This window comes from Branchiostoma lanceolatum, chromosome 7 (assembly GCF_035083965.1).
Source record: "Branchiostoma lanceolatum isolate klBraLanc5 chromosome 7, klBraLanc5.hap2, whole genome shotgun sequence".
Classification (NCBI taxonomy): domain Eukaryota; kingdom Metazoa; phylum Chordata; class Leptocardii; order Amphioxiformes; family Branchiostomatidae; genus Branchiostoma; species Branchiostoma lanceolatum.
Window position 1 is genome coordinate 4,115,107 of NC_089728.1, and position 17,770 is coordinate 4,132,876.

At 44.1% G+C, this 17,770-nt stretch overlaps 1 protein-coding gene across 2 annotated transcripts; it reads left to right on the forward strand.

Moving 5' to 3' along the window:
- The first annotated feature begins 718 nt into the window (after nt 1-718).
- Nucleotides 719-8,624, forward strand: LOC136438643 (fatty acyl-CoA hydrolase precursor, medium chain-like). Of its 2 annotated transcripts, none has more exons than XM_066433547.1 (10): nt 719-851; nt 1,004-1,084; nt 1,718-2,073; nt 2,482-2,661; nt 2,978-3,085; nt 3,508-3,792; nt 4,108-4,275; nt 5,307-5,463; nt 6,079-6,307; nt 6,769-8,624. In XM_066433547.1, the coding sequence occupies exons 2-10, from the start codon at nt 1,036-1,038 to the stop codon at nt 6,983-6,985; spliced, it is 1,749 nt and encodes a 582-aa protein (XP_066289644.1). In that variant the 5' UTR covers nt 719-851; nt 1,004-1,035; the 3' UTR covers nt 6,986-8,624. The 2 variants fall into 2 exon arrangements, with proteins under 2 accessions (XP_066289644.1, XP_066289643.1); XM_066433546.1 differs by having other exon boundaries at nt 1,712-2,073; nt 6,769-8,623.
- The last annotated feature ends 9,146 nt before the right edge of the window (nt 8,625-17,770 follow it).

Consider the following 17,770-nt stretch of genomic DNA (forward strand, 5'->3'; position numbering starts at 1 on the left):
ATTTCTGTATTAAAGGCTTAGATCTTGACTGCGACAAGAACACCGTATAGGATTTAGGGGGTTAGGAATTGGCGTCATTATCACTGTTATATAAAACACGTATAATGTCCTTGTATAAACACAGAGCCAAGCCGGTTCGATTGCTGTCTGAATGAATGAACTTCATTGCTCGATAATTGTACATGGTACAATGTTTGGCAACAATGACAAAGCAATCAATACAATAAATGCTAAACTAGTCTGCTAAAAAAAAACTATGACTACAAGAATATGGACATAAATGGCGTACTGACATGATATGTTTGTGAGCCATGTTTGAGAGAAGAAATTAAGACACCGCTAAAACCTCCAGCCGGGAACTGAATAAGACGACTGGATTTACAGTATTGAAGTATCCCAGTCAAGGGCAGGATACCCTGATTTTTGTTGATCAGGGACAACTCGCACATATACTGGAAAATTAAGGATAGCTGCCAATACATCAGTTCCAGAAGGTTATGTTTTCCGGTGTTGTCTGTTTGTTTGTTTGTTTGTTCGTTTGTTTGTGGGTAGCATAACTAAAAAAGCTGTTAGAATAGCTACCTACTTGTATTTTACCAAAATTCATACAAATCCATCAAAAGGATTTTAAGTTGTGGGTGCACACACACAACCAAAAACAGAACCGTCCGAGGTGAAGGCTCGTCTCGGAGGTAACAAAGGGTAATGTTCTCTCGGACATTGACCGTTGAGTCGACGTTTCCATCGACTAAAGGTCAATTACGAACATTGTGGGGGTAAGCTGCTAGTAAGCTGCCCTTGTCTTAAAACGGTAACGTTACGACTTCCCACAATCTGACCAGTAGGTTTGGGTGAGTATTTCGGATGTTAAAGATCGAAAATACATGTCTGCCAGCATTTTCGCAAACGAATTATACTGTACAGTAGCCGATGTTCTGTGATATATACAGATTCAACATGTGACATTGATCTTTAAAAACTGTTTATTACTATTCATCTCTAGCTACAAGAAATTCAGCGACTATCCAAGCAAAGATGTTCCGACTATTGTCACCTGTGGCGTTGTTTCTGATTGTGTTTGCAGGTGAGGCTTTTTTTTTTTATAAAAAAGAATCAAGTTAGTCAACGTTGAACTTTCGACCTTTCAGAGGTCAACATGAACAGGTTAACAGGCGTCGGGTGGTTGGTAGGTTTACTTAGTAACATCACGATTTACATCGTACATGCCTCGTTTGCCTTTTTGAGTTAACAATATTTTAACCTCCTTGGTTACATTCGAACATGGCGAGTCAATGTGAAGGAAGAGAACGCGGGGAAATGTCTTTAAATTGTCGCTGGTTTAAAACTTGGTCCGAAAACATATTTGTGTGTACAGGACAGCTGCAGTGGTCAGGGCATGTGCCTGTGTCCGTAGGGTATACCCGTTTATGTTCACACGTCTTTTCTTATGTGACCAAGAATTACTGCTGTTTTACCCTTCTGAACAAGAGTTCGGAGATGCCACACCTCCGTGAAAGCTTCAGAGTGTTTGTAAAATTCTTGTCTCATTTGATTATTCAAATGCAGCTGTAATTAGCATAATATGTTTTAAATGATGGACTCCTCTACCAAATAATAATAAATGTGATGATAATTCCATGTCTACGTTTCATAATGAATCATGCAAATGAGTACCACATTTACATAATTTATGCATGGTGATATCAACCAGCTACAGCACTGCATTGTGACGCCAGCGAGCCTACACCCGCCGTCTCAACCCTCAGTGGACAGGTGCGAGGCACTGTGAGGTCAGCTCCGGCCATATCAACCAAACCCGTCTTCACGTTCCTGGGCATTCCGTTTGCAGCGCCCCCTGTCGGCGACCTACGCTTCCGTCCACCTGAGCCCGTTGTTCCATGGGAAGGGGTCATGGACGCCACTGAATTCGGTCCTAGTTGTCCCCAAGACCTGGTCCGCGTGCGCAGAATATACGACTTCATACCGTTTACCCTGCCACACGAAATCGTCAGCGAAGACTGTCTCGTGTTGAACATCATGACAACTTCCCTTGACAGTAGTGCTGCCCTGCCGGTAAGGACTGTAGTGATAAACCGGCGGTTCACGTTTTGAACTGCGCATCAACAGTGTTATGCACGGTGGGAAATATGTCAAAGTTTAAGGCAAATCAACCCGAGGATGGAACAATACGATGGCGTTTACAACAATCACCACATCTTACAAGAAAATATATGACTATATTGGGATAAATTCAAACATATACATGTAACACTCCACATTGCAACCCTTAACATATCCCATGAGATGCAATGCTAGTACACTTAAAGAGAGCACCATTTAATAAGCGTGTTCATACTTCCAACTGCGCACACACAAGGTCAAAGGTAAAGGCATGCCTCACACAATGTATCACACCATGTATGCGCTATTGAAACCTTGAACAGGCATATACTCAGATGACCCCATGTTGTTCCAATGCAGGTGATGGTTTGGATCCACGGCGGTTCCTTGGTGTCCGGCACAGGAGCGCTGTACAACTTTACGGCACTTGTGGCTCATCAAGACGTGGTTGTCGTCACCGTCAACTACAGGCTTGGGGCATTCGGGTTTCTCAGTACAGGAGACGACAACGCACCGGGGAACTACGGATTCATGGACCAGGTAAGGAAATAGTAGCCTCCATAGCAGGCTCTTTGCGGCCTTTTTTGGGGCTTATAATACACTTTTGCTGATGACTTCTTTTTGTACTTGGTCGTTTGTGCAACCAGTCCGTAAAAAACGCCATCACAGGCGATATGTTACCCCTGGATAAATAAAAATAAATAAATAGAATAAATAAAATAAACCATTTTGGCCCCTAGGCGTCAAGCGGTGGAGTGAGATAAGTGGGTTAGATTCGACGATCTAAATCAAACTAAACTGACTTTTGTGTTTCAACATCCGTATTGTAAAACAGCTCCTTCTTGTCTTTGTACAGGTCGAGGCTTTGAGGTGGATCAAGTCGAATATCCGGAGTTTTGGCGGCGACCCAGACTGCGTCACAATATTCGGGGAATCTGCTGGAGGCCTCAGTGTTTCTTACCTGGTAAACTTTTTATAAAATCACCCCAGGAATATTAACGCCAAGACAGGGTATATGGACGCTTTAGGATGTATTTCTTTTCGTGGCGTCGAATGGCCGGGTAGCTTGGATGGCGGATACGAGTTCGGGACGTCACGGGTTCGATTCCTGACATTTCTGGCCAGATGTTCGGTCCTTGGGAAAGGCACTTTTCGCGACATTCCTCACTCCACCCAAATTTAAAAATGGGTACTTGACTTCGGTTAAGGAGGTAAAATGCAGTGGGCGGAGAGGGTCGAGCTCCGCCTTCCAATGCCGTGCCCTGGACACAATGCAGTAATTAACCATCCACTGCCCCTATGGGGGTGCCTTCTTTTGGATACCTTTCAGAAGTAATACGTTGTTTCAGAACTTCTAGAATACGTCTGCGTTTTATCTTAACACAGGTCCTTTCTCCATTGGCCAATGGACTTTTCCACCGTGCGATATCCCAGAGCGGGACGGCTCTGACGACGCCCACAACCGCCAACCCTCTGGCTGCAGCCACGGCCCAGGCGGAGGAGATCGGCTGTGACCATCAAGACGTCAATGCCATGATGTCCTGTTTGAGGCAGAAGCCATTTCAGGACATCGTGGACTCTGCCTCACAAGTTGCACGAAAAATGGGCGCCTTTGGTGCATCGGCTTTCAATCCAGTTGTTGATGAGCATTTTCTTCTTGACCCGCCATTGGTGAGTTATCGAGCTCAAGGCACGGTCGTACGACGTCGTACGATTTTGACGTCGTAATATGATACTATAGTATTGTGTGCAGTTTGCAAAAATTCCAGGAATTGTACAATTATTAAATTTTGGCTATCCGGACATGCGTAGTAGTTGTTTTGATACCATTCTAGGAAGAGCTTTGTTCGCCTTTTTTAATGCCATACATTGTACCATGTACGATTGTTGAGCAATAAAGTTCATTCATCCCGTTAGTCAGAGGCCACCGTCGCCATGGCAATAATGGTTTCATTGTCAGCCTTGTTGTATGTGTCCTGTTTTCAGGTCGCGCTGCAGAAGGGAGAGTTTACCAAAGTGCCGTATCTGCTTGGCGTTAACAACCATGAGTTCGGTTATCTACTATCTTCCCTTATACTTCCTGATTTCGGCAACGGCATGTCACGAGACGTCTGTGCAGCCATCGTGAAACGTGTGCTGTCATTGGCAGCTCAGGTGAGTGGGACACAATTTTTTTTCATTTCTCTTTCCCACGTTGATTATCTTACGTTTATATAGCTGGGTTAATTCACATAAGACGCCTTATAACTCGATGCATTCAGTCTTTGACATGGCTAACGCTAATAGATCACTATCGACCCGGTCCTATTTGTGGTAGGTCGTTGCACAATGATGTTGTAGTCCTGCGTACGATGGTGTTGTAGGCCTTCGAACGATAATGTTGTAGGGCGTCGCACGATGAGTAGTAGTCCGTCGTACGATGATGCAAGGCTCTACCGGTACCACCATCCGCGGGTCGCTGGGAAAATAGTAGAAATTGGCCAAATAGAGTCAATGTATGAAGGGAGTCAAGGGGTGTCCCTGTGGTGTAGTGGTCTGCGCCTTTGCTACTCTGCCACATCTGGTTCAAATTACTTGGACCAGAAGGACTGGGGTTCTAGTCCCAGGTAGGGCACCTCTGGACAAGAGGCGCATTGAGTCATACCAAAGACTTTATAAAAATGGTACATACTTATGAAACAGTATGGAAGTTAAACACACTCCACTGCCAGTGGACTAGCCCCCTGCTGCAGTGATTGCACCACAGTGTGGCCCCAGGGCTATGAAACGGAGATGGGCACCGCCCTATACATCAATTATGGTGTGGGAGGATTTTAACTAATGAAGGGAGTCGGCTGCGGAGATAGGGTCAAATATGCAATCCTAGACCTGCGAATGAAACCCTCCATGGCCAAAGTCCCCCGGCAAATGTTCTCCCTATAGCCGACGCGGTTAGTCTGGTAGAGACTTCGATGATGCTGTAAGAACTTCAATTTTCCAACAGGCTGTGACAAGGCCGCCAAGGATCTAAGACAGTATTTTCCGTATTCGTAACAAGACAGCTGGATTTTGTACGACACATACACGATTATCCCAAGAAGGACTTCATGATCTGCGATCGAACGACGAATGTGGGGCCCTAATTGACAGATATAAAACACGAAAGGCGGGTAACAGTTTTTATTTACTGTGCATGTTGTCCCCAGGCTGACACCATTGATCAGACGGTCGCAGCTCTGTTAGAGGAGTACCGGGACCCGGTCGCACCAGATAACCCCATGGCCGTGCAGATGACGTTAACGCAGATACTTGGTGACTTCATCTTTCTGGTGCCGACAGTTGCAGTTGCCGACAATCACGCAGGTAAATCTAGAGGGCTGACATCGCGCTAGTTGCGCTGCAATCTTTCTTTCTTTAGAATTTTTTGTCAAATTTGGAAACTTTTTATGTTAGAAGGAACAGGTAGGGCCTAAGCTTTCCCAGTCTGGTTTGTTCACCAGTTTTGGTTGGCGTAAGGACAAATCTGAGTTGTGTGGGCTGGTCTAGTATTCACATACACAGTGCAAAACAGAAATTGGGATCAAATGTAAGTTTTGTTTAGAACTTCTAGCTGGTTTACGAGTTTGAGCTGGTTAACCCCATTTTTTCCATTTTTATTAACTGCACCCTTGTAACTTTCCGTCGGAGCAGAGTTGTTAAGATTGAAATTTGGGTTAGTTATTTCATGAAGTCCGTCTTTATCTTTTTCACCTTTAAACAGCTTTAATATTTCAATAGATTCACGGAAACTGTGTTCGTTGGTGTGAATCATACTCACGATACTCGTAACATTCAACAATATGGGCGAATAGAATGAACACTTTTTGGAGACGCCTCTGGGACGACCCTAATGGTATGGTATTTTGTGCAGCTTGCAAGAATTCCAGGGATTGTACAGGTATGTTCCGGGCATGCCTATTTCTTTTATCTACTTTTCAGCTCAAGGTGGTCGTGTCTATCTGTACGAGGACCATCACAGACCAGGCACGTCCACTAAGCCCGCCTGGGTGGGCTGTGATCACGCGGACGACCTCGTCATCATGACGGGGATGCCGTATCTAGGCCAGGACGGGCCCACCTACCCCAGCAAGCCACTGTCCTTCTCGGGAGAAGATAGGGAGCTTAGCCTGGACATGATGACGTACTGGGCCAACTTTGCGAGGACGGGGTAAGGCGTCACTTCCCATGACTCTGTTGTCATGAACCCTCCAATACGTTTTCACATGCGTATGATATCTTACACATAGCCGACGGCCTCCCAACCACTCCCAACCATAACCATGGTTGGGAGTCGGTTGGGAGCAAGGTCGGTTGTGTTTGGCAGTTGCTCGGAGCGGTCGGCTACTGGTCGGCTGCGCCAGCCAGATGTTTCAAGATGAAACGAGTTAGGAATTGTTCAGGAAAGGATTGAGGACTGGTTGGGGGTAAGTTAGCAGTCGTCGGGGCGTGGTTGGTAGTCAAATTTGAAGGTCATGTGAGAAGCTAATAAACTGATTTTCTTGTCTATTATGTGGACGATTGGAAGCATCAACTTAAAGCCCGTGAAGTTAATGGATTTCTGATAATAATCTCTCAAAAACATGTTTAGATCTTGAACAATCAATGAGTGTATTCTTTTGTTATCAACAGGAATCCTTCAGACTTGACAGGCAGCCCTTCCGTGAAACCGAACTTGACCTTGTGGCCATCTTACACCCCTGACAACCCAGCCTATCTCAAGTTAGCCGTGACATCGTCTGCTGAGGTGGGCCTTAAAGCCAACCATGTTCGATTCTGGTTTGATATTCTTTTCAATCAGCCAACTCCTGATGCTGCCAAAGACACCACTGGAAAGGAGGAGTTGTAGCTAAAGTTGTGGTACAGCAAAATGTCGGCCAGCTCATGATAAAACATAGAAACGTCCCTGACCATTTTAATGCATATTGATAATTGCAAGGGGTTATGTGGACGCTGCTACTTCTGAATTCTTGAAAGTCATTTGATCAGATTTGAGAGCATACCTGTAGCTTGTGTAAAGAAAGATGAGTTAATGCTAAACGACTTTCATGTTTTTGGTGACGCCAAAAGGGACCAGCCTAATGATATGCTATAATTTCATCTGGCATCCATTCAATTTCAAAACTGTTGAGTGCATCATAGAACTTTGTCAGTACATAAGAAAAAAAGTATTAAACGGGACGCATTTTGAACCCCGCCAACACAACACTGTAGTCACTCACTTGTCCTGATCAATCGTCCTGTTGTTCTGCAGTATTTTGCTAGGGGCGCTTCAATACTGCGGAGTGCGGACCACTGGAACATGACCTCAAAATCTAATCGCTTGTTGCTTTGATGACGAAAACATAATTATCAGAACAAGTACAAGTAACGTTCCAGCGTACTAAATCATACCCATATTTCATCAAACAGTGCATGTTACTGGCCAGTTCTTTTAATCACTGGAATGATCCACTTTGTGATGAATTCGTACCAGCGCTCACATACTGGCCTTGGCACATTCCAATACGCTTTGCATGGCAACACTGTTAGTATTCTGAAGTCGCTAGAAGTCGCTTCATCATTGAGTCCAAGGTTGATAGCTCTGGTACTTAAGGCATCACTATCTCTTGGTCTTTCCAGGGCCGGTATTAGGTAGTGGTTTGAAATCACGTGGGGGATACGAGATACGTATGTGAGATACGACACGGATGACATTCCTTACAAATTAAAGCAAACATAGCAACAGGCATGTACTCACGTGTAATTAGACTCGTTCCACGTATCGGGCTATGTTGCCGGCATCCTACAATGTTTAAGCGACGTCATGACGTCACGACACTACTCAATGCTGACAACCAACGACTGGCAAACGGCAGACTGACTCTGTACACAACTGCACGGAGGTGACTTGTCCCTGGCCAGTACGTCATGAAATGAACTTCATACTAGTATCATCTCGTTCTCGTCGTGCTGTGTAAACCCCTGCTACACAGTCGATGGGCTTTGCTGAAGGTCGACGAATCTCAAAATCGCTCATGAGTCGAGCGTATCTTTTGGCATACCAGAGAAAATCTGCCCTATCATGTTGAACGGGGTTCATTGACCGGCAGAAGTCACCCGATCCCTAAAACTAAAAGTCGTGTGATGACCGAGAGAGTTTGTCGGAAAAACATACAACGGAATCACGTACCCGCCATGGTCATCCTGACGACACTTATGATGTGCGTTGCCAGGGGTTACGAGAGGTCTAATCAATCGGACCAGTTATATTTGCACTGTTTCAAAAACTACACCGCTTGACTGTTTATCTGATTACCTTGAGTGACACTTTTGAGTGTTATTTCAGAAAATATCGTTCAACGACCACCTCCGCCAATGCCATTAGGGCCCTGTCACACGTGTGCGTATATGCAAGTCCGCATGAGTTGCGTATTAACAAGTTTTTGTTTTAGGTTACGTTTGCAGCCAAAGAAGTTATTTCTTTGGTTCGATAACTAGGCTGCACAACGGTATGTCAAAGTAGAAAACAACTTCCTCCCTGCAAACTTTACATAAATCAAAACAGGTTCATGCGCAGCTCATACGCACTTGAATATTTACGCACAAGTGTGACTGGGCCTTTACTCCGGGAAGGAGGGTCACCTCCTGAAGGAGTATTGTAAATGGAGTTGTGCGCACGTCCGTTGTTGCTACAACTCACGATCCCATCGCTGCATTGGTATGTAACTTGGCATATCGTCTGCTAGGGTGCGCGAGATGATGCACGATGTCTTTTTTTTACACCGTAACATCTTTTATGGTTGATATAATATTTCAAAAGCATCCCTGTCTTGACAGGCATGTGGAACAGGCAACTTATTCCGTAACGTTTCGTGGGTTTCCGCTGGAAGGTTTTGTGCTGAGCAGATATTGGGTGATGTGTCGTCATTTGTATAGCTGCTTGAAACCAGCTGCTTGAAAACACACATGCGCACACACACGCACGCACGCACGCACACACACACACGCGCGCACACACTCACACACACACACACACACACACACACACACACACACACACACACACACGCGCGCGCGTACAGAAAACCCCAGCGGTAATGCTCTTGGCTTATCATGGCTTCTACAAACCAACATCCGCTTCTGTTTTAGCTCACCTTTCCCAGATTAGTGAAATCTACGCAGTATAACAGGACAATAAGTCAGGTCTGAGCCAACTTTGTGGTGAAGAATTTGTCATTTCCCGAGCACACCATTGTTTCTGTCTAAGGAAGGCTTAAATGTCAAGATGGTTGTTAAAGTTCTGACTGATACTGAAAGTGGTTTTACATAATCGTGAAGATACTTTCAGGCGCCTAGTATTCCGGTCCTTAACACCGACAAATCACTTGATTGGTTTTGTGGTTTTTCCGTTGGTTTACGTACTAGGACAGCTATACTAGGCCGAGGAAAATCAATGCTGCATTCCAAATAAAGTACGGTCCTGAAAAAAAATAGGAACAGTAGGTAGAGATTCTCTTTTTTTTCACATTTTGATCGAAGTGATCCAACAAATACATGCAGTTTGACAATGTAGAAAAACAACATTTTTAACATTATATCTTAAGCCCCCACCCCCTCTCACTGAACCCGTGGCACGCTGGCGGCGTCCCTGCGTCCGATCGAATTGACAAAGCACTCAACGAATTTCATCGACAAAAATTAATTTTTTAAAAGCTTTTTGTGTTTTGCTGTCTTTTTGGTCACAGTGAAGGAAATCAAGTCCCTGATGGAAGATAGGGTGGAGTGGAGGAAGTTTTCAAGCTTGGTTCGAGCGGGAGCTCGACCAAAGTAAAGTAAGTAAGTTGGTTGGTTACACTTGTACGTTTTGAATTATATTCCCATTATAAAGCCAAGGGTAACACAAATCCAGTTTAGGACGCAGCGAAGCCGCCAGCGTACCGCGGGTCCAGTGAGAGGGGGACTTAAGTCAAGACATACATTGTACAAGGCTACAAGCACAACGATATTGATTAACTGAACAAAGAAGTACAATGTTTACTGCAGATTCTTACATCAACTGTTCAAAGCTCTAATCTCTTGACAGAGTGTGAACTGTGAAGTGCAGGAAGTCTGTTTTGAATTTCATAACTCAGATGTCAGATTGGGAAGATGTATACACCTTGCCTAGTGGTGGACCCCCCAAAAAGGCCAAAGGGTCGGCAGGTTTTTTTTGCTAGGGTCGGTTAGGTAACCGGAAACACGACATTTTCTCCTAGGCCTTACTCTTAGCCTCCACCAGACCCCGCGGATCGCTGGGGAAATAGTAGAAATTGGCCAAATAGAGTGAATTGTATGAAGGGAGTCGGCTACGCAGAACTAGAGGGTCCAATCTGCAATGCGCCTGCGAATGAAACCCTCCATGGCCAAAGTCCCCTGGCAAATATTTTCCCTATAGCCGGCGCGGTTAGTCTGGCAGAGACTACCTTACTCTATCTTGTTAACGCTGATGTCATCATGACAGAGGTATGTCCTCCGTTGACGAAATTCTAGCTTGGTATCTCCGGTGCCATCTATACGGGATGGATGCAGACACAATTTTACACGGACCGAAACGCAAACAGCACCGCCTTCACCACTGGCGAGCGGCCGGTTGTTTACGTAAGTTTTCGAAGTCAGGGAATATCATGGAAATATACTGTTTGAGAATATACCTGATTCTATGTTTTACATTACCCTCGTCCATATCAATTATAATCTGCCCACTAAAATCGTAAAGCCATCATTTTTGGGAAAACTCTTCGTCCTTTGTAGTCGACAAGTAACGTTAACTAGTTTGAATCTGGATCTTTAAGCATGATTGAGCACAGACAGGGGCGATGCTTTGAGAAGGAATACAATAATCATATCAAGAGATATACAATACTATGTTCGTTTTTCTATGTCATATTGCGTTTTTGTTTTCATGTATGGCGACGATGGCGCAGTAGTGAATGATAAAAGTTATGATCTGGTTGGTTAACACAAGGTGTTGATAACGGATGTATCTGCTATCACCCGATATGTCGAGTCGTCCGCTTTTGGTCCTTCACACATGTCGAGGTTTATTATCCACAAATGAGATCTATCTCATGACGAATAAAATGTCACAAAAGTATGATCCTTAATAGTGTCTGTTCATTGTGCATATAAGTTTCCAAATAGGTTTGCATCCAGCGACTCAAGAGAATAAGCCACTGAAAGTCGTGACAGCGGCAAGTGTGCTCTCGGTATCACGCATGGCGTATTTCGTATGCAATTCGACGTTACAGGAAGGCGTTATTGGAAGCTGAGTCAGTCGGGGACACCCGTGTAAACCCAGACGGTTGGGCCGAAACTTTACCCCGCCTTGCCACGGACCTGAACAACACTCCACTTCTATGGACGTCCAGGGGAATGTGGAGAATCCACCGCTCGGCATGGCGAAGCCTTCAACCCTTCTCCGGATCATTTCCAAGACGGAAACAAGGAGGACGCCCTCCCTCAGCGGTGAATACCCCTGGAAGCTGTTAGAATCCTCGGAATCCTGTGCATGTCATAGGCAGAACGCCTGTTCGGACATTTTTGACGTGCTCATTGTGGATGCGCAGTCATAGCCAGAACGGTACGCCAGGTTCTGAAAGATGTCAGAACGCTAGCTGTTGTCGTCGCACGTGGAAGGCAGGAAAAGCCAACGCGTCAGCAAAATGAAATTCCTCCCTCAACAAAAACTTTGACATAACCTATAACAATTTTTTAACATCGTTACGTGAGAAAACAACTCAGTCATTATACAGTTCCGCCGATAGCATTCAGGCTTGCATTGTAAAAAAGAATTGTTATCCATCTACAAATAGAAGAACGTACTTTTAGACAATAGATCTTTGGAGAATCATGAACGCACTCTCTCTTTGGAGTAGGAAACAAGAATATTTTGTATTCATTTCATGGCTAATGATGTAAAGCAGAAGTTCGAGGTTTCATGTATTTGAAATTTTCTATCCGTATTGAAAGCAAACAACAATAGATATCTAGTGCAAACATGCTTTCACTACTAGACAAAGGAGGTCAAGACTAGGTACTTTAGCTTCTTCTTTAGTGTTTGCTCTTCTCATATCAGTACAAAGGGATATGTTCATCGTAAATGAATGTAAACAATAGATAGTTCGTGTCAAAACGATCGATCTATAATGGAGATTGAATATCTGAAAAATGGTGAAAAAGTAGCCATGCAACCTTAAGGCTAAAATGCCGTCCACGCTGTTTACAAATATTTCTCAACAAGGTGGGCAAGTTGCGTAACGTCTGGGGCAACTGCAAACTGCAACGGGCCACCGTTAGTGTTCACAAACACGCACGCTTTCCACCACGCCTGAACAGCGCCGGGACCAGGGACGGGAATGTTTGCTTTGTTCGGTAACTCAGTGACATTTGGGAAAGTTTCTATACAGCATCTAAGTGGAACCGTTTCTTCACAGGTGTTTTTTTTACTTGTTGCCATACCACGGCTTGAAAAAAGTGCACCATCGTTAAGACGACTTACACAAACGAGCCAAACTACAAGACTGGGATCTCGATAATGAGAGAAGAAAGACTTTTATTAGAGATGATATTTTTATATAAAACGTGAACATTTCGTCCTTCGGCGGTAGGGCTATGTAAGGACAATGGGGACAAGACGTGACCATGAGGTTGGTTCCCAGAACACGTTAGCGCCACCCGACACCGCGCTGACAGACGCTACATGAGAAAGACTCTAAAGTTTAGTTTTGCCCCGTTCGCAAGCGTGATCTGTCCATGACAGAGAGGATTTACCCGCACAAAGAAAAACCTGACTTGTCAATAACGATTTTCTTTCCACAATATGACTCTTTATTTGGGGTTTCCACCAAAACAGCCTTCCCCTCTGACGTTATTAATCTCTGACAAACATCGTGACGTGAGCTCATTTCGCTTATTGTTACAAAGAATTTGGAAAGTTTTTGAATGAAAATACAAATCACGTTGTAAAGTTCTTTCGCCTTCTACCTTGATGCAACCTAACTTTAAAAAATCTGCACACAATAAGAAACACCCTTAACACGGATCGAGATTTGATAATGTGAGCATTATTGTAAGTAGATGACATAGAAAAGCTCGAAGTTAAGTTTCTGAGACAACAATGAAGAACAGGAAAGTAATTGACCCAGAGGAATCCCTAAAACTAACAGTCGGCAACCGTAAGCTCTTTACCCAAACCTTCAGCCCGCGCATGACTGCACCTGTCCCGTTACCAGGACCGTGTGTTTGCCGTGGGCAGGTAAACAGGTGTGTAATGGGGAGCGTCTATTGTCACCTGTGACAGGTAGGGACACTAGCATGTCTCACCTGTCGAGAAGAGTTAAGCATCGGGCGTGCCTCGTGGAGCTGCACAGGAAAGGAACACACCGGTGTGATGTTCTCTAGGAAACAGTGTGGCCGCCTTTGATATAGAAATAACGGCACATATCTCACTCTGACAACATTCTAGTTTTTGTGTGGCTTGTACATTTTCTTCCAGTCACTTAATGTTATACAGGATACAAAACATACACGACTACGGACATCAAGTCTGCTGTAGTCGTACTGTCGTCGTACTTTAAATTTCGTCGTACTGAAGTCGTATCTTTTCCCTTTAATTCCTCGTGAACAATTTTTGATCATACTGAAAGAGAACTATCCAAAACACATCCATTTAAAACAGGAACAACTTTAACGAAAGCGGTACTAACAAATAGAATATTTGTACAGAACTAGACAGCAAGACTTTACACAAAGACCTTTTGAATTTTAACGGTGCACACATACAGTAACAGTGCGTGCGGTGGTCCACACGCCCAGAGGCCTCCACGCCGCCTACGTTTACACAGCGAGCTGAAAATGATACGAGTTTTCCCCCCAACGATAACCTCGGTTCATTGGACTGTAATGACAAAAGCCGTGTATGCTTTTCCGGGTGAGATACGGTACAGATGTTTAATGCACGGTTACCCTTTCTCGCCCAGTCAATCATATCCTGTACACACGCCTTTATTGAATATGGACGGCGAAATGACCATAAAAAGGAGAGAAGGACCGAGCGAGAACAATGAGCATGAGAAATGGCCACTTATCACACGGTAGTTTAAGAAACAGGATTTCCCGCCAGATTCTACTGTTACACATAGTTTCTGTCTGGCTTCTGTTCTAAAGACAACAGGAGAGCGGTCACGGCCAGAATACCGTGTTTTGATGGCAGTAAACAATGACTCAAACATCGACAAATGGCTACGTTGACTAAGTACCGTTGGCAGATTTGTATGCAACAAAGACGGATAACTTTCTATTCAAATCAATCAATCAATTAGCAATCATTCATCAATCAATCAATCGATAAAACAACTTTGTTGCTGAACAGGGTTGAATTCTATTAGGTATGGCACAGTTGGTAACATAGATAGCGATATGCATTTAGTGTCAGTACATTTCTATACCAAATTTGCTGTTAATACGAACTTCAACAATTGCAGTCTGATATAGGCAACGCTAGGTCTAACGCTGAAAGTAGCATTTCGTGGGGTCCCGGGTTCGAATCCCCTGACGCCACCGAAGGATCAAAGACAGCATTTTCTATAACAAGACATGTAGCTGGATTCTGTATGACTGTGCACGATTATCCCATGACAATGCCCTCAGTTTGCGATCGTACGACAATCTTACGACGAATGTAACCAGGTCCTCAGTATGTACAGATGGTGAACAGTAACAGCTGTTCACCTACGACAGGGACAAGATATGACATCTTTGTTTACCGTTTATCAATTTCTATGTTTTATTGTTTGTTTACTTAATTGTACTTTCAATGACTTGGAAAGCTTTGAAGCAAACGAGTCTGGTTTATCAACTGAGAGAAATCTACGCTCGGAAAGGATTCCTTTGTTATTGCTAAATTATCAAGGCAAAAACCACGGTGTTTGTTTGTTTCGCATAACCAATAAACCACCTTTAGGTGTAATATACCAGTCTTTTACAGTAATTACATTTGCGTGAGACAGGACTGTAAGGTTTGACCCAATCACACCGGGGTGGACCCCTACTCTTTTTGATAAGTGTGGCTGTTTCTTTAACATGCTCGATGTGTTGGTCTCTTCAAACGTGGCTGAAGCTAGGCACTCATTTTCACCAGAGTCGAGTGAGGAAATAGGTGTAAAAGGTGTAAAAGTGCCCTTCCCGAGAGTAAAACATTGAGGCCTGCTAGGGATTCGAACCAAGAATCTTTAGATTCTAAGTCAACAACCCCAACACCAAACCACCTTGTCAGTTCTTTGACACAATATGATATCTAAGTACATGTGAATTGATTATCACATAAAGACCACAACACACACAGATCCCCAACCAAGTAAGCCCCAGTACGCCAGATGACACCGTGTTGTGGTGAAATTTACAGAAGGTTCGGCCGATGTTTATGTTTGTCTTTTGGCTCTTGCTTTCAGGACGTGTTGACTCTGTTGCCAAAATCGCCTTATCCAATTAACAGCGGATAATGTTCCCATCGTGGAGGCTACTAAAGGGTTTTACGGATAACCTTTTATGTAGCCTCCACGATGGGAACATTATCGTTTTTGGATTCAAACCACTACACTTTTATTGAAGTCTTATCCAAGCTGAGGGATCGTTAGTATTGTCCCAGAGCGCGCACCCTGCAGGTTTAGATAAACGTAAGAAGGGTCTGTATGGGTTTCGGTGCCATATACATAATCCAGTACCCCCCTCAACAGACCCTCTGTGTCGCTGGGGGAGGAGTTTACAGCATTGACGCTTTCATCCTGCATCAAGACGTTCTGTTCGATCAAAACGGTACGAAAACAGGTTCACAGAATCGTCCTATAGCTGGCCTTACATCGTCCTGTAAATACAAACGAAGAAGGTTAAAACAAAACTCGTCTTAACGTAGTTGTAAAATACTTTTTAAGTAGTTCAAGAACATAACAGTAACGGGATGCTTCCAGTTCGTCGATATTGCTAATCTACCTTCTGTTAATAGTCTTGAGAGCTCGTCTTGAACAATAAGACATCCACGTTGTTGTTGCACAGTTACAAAGTTTGCTCTAAACAAGAATCTTTTCCTTAAGTGTTAAGTGTTATGATTTGTCTGGCAATACCGGGTTAAGTACATTTGTATTACGAGTCAAGAAAATTAGAGTATATGCTCAAAAAGTCACATCTGAAATGTTTAAAGTCACATTTGGATAGGTAGTTTGTTGGTAATGAATAAGGGCCCGCTCGTATACGTCGTACGATCGTCGCACGATCACAAACTGAGAGTAATTTGTTTTTAAAGGTCGTGCATGTGTCCGGCAAAATTCATCACGGTTTTATCACGGAAAATGAAGTCTTAGAACCTTGCCAGTAGTTGGTTCAGTCACAGCCCAGGCGCCTGCTGGCGTTTACTTATTGTGAAGATTTGGCTTACATGTGAATTTGATATTGTTTAATTTATTATTTGTCATATCATGAAAGCTTTAATGTATGGCTTTATTCTATATGTGAATGTCCCAACGTATGTTAAATAGCACCCGCGACATCAGCACAGCTGCCTGGGGGACTTGTGTATTACTGTATGTCAATTTCAATAAAATCAAAATAAAACAGATGCGGACTGGCAGACCGTATCCATGGTGATTTGGTTCTGTCAACAGCTCTTCACGGGACATGTGCGCGAGTCGTATTGGATCTCTTGTTGTTGTACTCGCTGCGTACGTACATGTAGTGTCATTTTTCCACCAACGCACTACCGCTCGCTTTTCCGAACACAAAGGAGGCCATTCATTTGGATGGTATTAAATGGTATTGAATGGTAAGAGCAACATGTATGATAACGAATGAAGGGTAGAACAACACGCACGCCGTGTCGGTGCGCACGTAGTTTTCAAGAATTGGCTGAAAGAGCGTTTTCCTGAACGCTCGACTTGGAGCGAATGGTAGGGATTCTTCCCCGAACTGCAGCTTATTGAAACGCGTGAAACCAAGCGTCCAGATACAGCCGTGTGCAAACAAGAGATGTTCGCCAAGCTAGAAAAAAGACATCCACACTCAGAAGGTCACAAAAACACGGATGAAACAATGCCTGCGATTCATTTTGCCTCCGGCGTCAATGAACATTCCTCTCATTTTGACACCTCGCTTATCTCAGAAGTGAATGTTTTTCATCTAAACGGCGGAGAGAAAAAAACGATAGAAATCACGAACAATCGGCAACAAGTAATCGGACAATGGTTCCGTATTAGTTCAGCAGCTAATGCCTGGCGAATCCCGCCCCGTTCTGCTATGTTTAGAGCTTTAGACGTCACCAGCTTTGCCCATTGAAAGGCTGACCTGGCTTAAAATCAGTTCTTCATCCCTCCATTAGGAACGCTAGCCCTCGCACAAAACACACCTTCTTTTTGGGCGAGATTTTCGCTTCTTGGGGATTAAACACGGAGCCAAACTATAAAAAGGCTTCCCGAGGTAAAGCTTTGGCGGATAATCTGGAGGTGATACCGCCATAATCTGACGTGAAGAATTCCACCTGTCGCAGCGGTCTTTGTTGCTCGGAAGGACAGAGCGGCTAGTACCGGAAAGTTTCCCTCCCACTTTACTCCTCCCTCTCTCTGACACA

Excerpts from the sequence above, each read along its gene's own strand:
- LOC136438643 (XM_066433546.1), top strand. The coding sequence starts at position 1,036 with ATGTTCCGACTATTGTCACCTGTGGCGTTGTTTCTGATTGTGTTTGCA. Across the intron at positions 5,464-6,078 it reads AGTTGCCGACAATCACGCAG|CTCAAGGTGGTCGTGTCTAT; the intron begins GTAAATCTAGAG and ends TCTACTTTTCAG. Across the intron at positions 6,308-6,768 it reads GCCAACTTTGCGAGGACGGG|GAATCCTTCAGACTTGACAG; the intron begins GTAAGGCGTCAC and ends TGTTATCAACAG.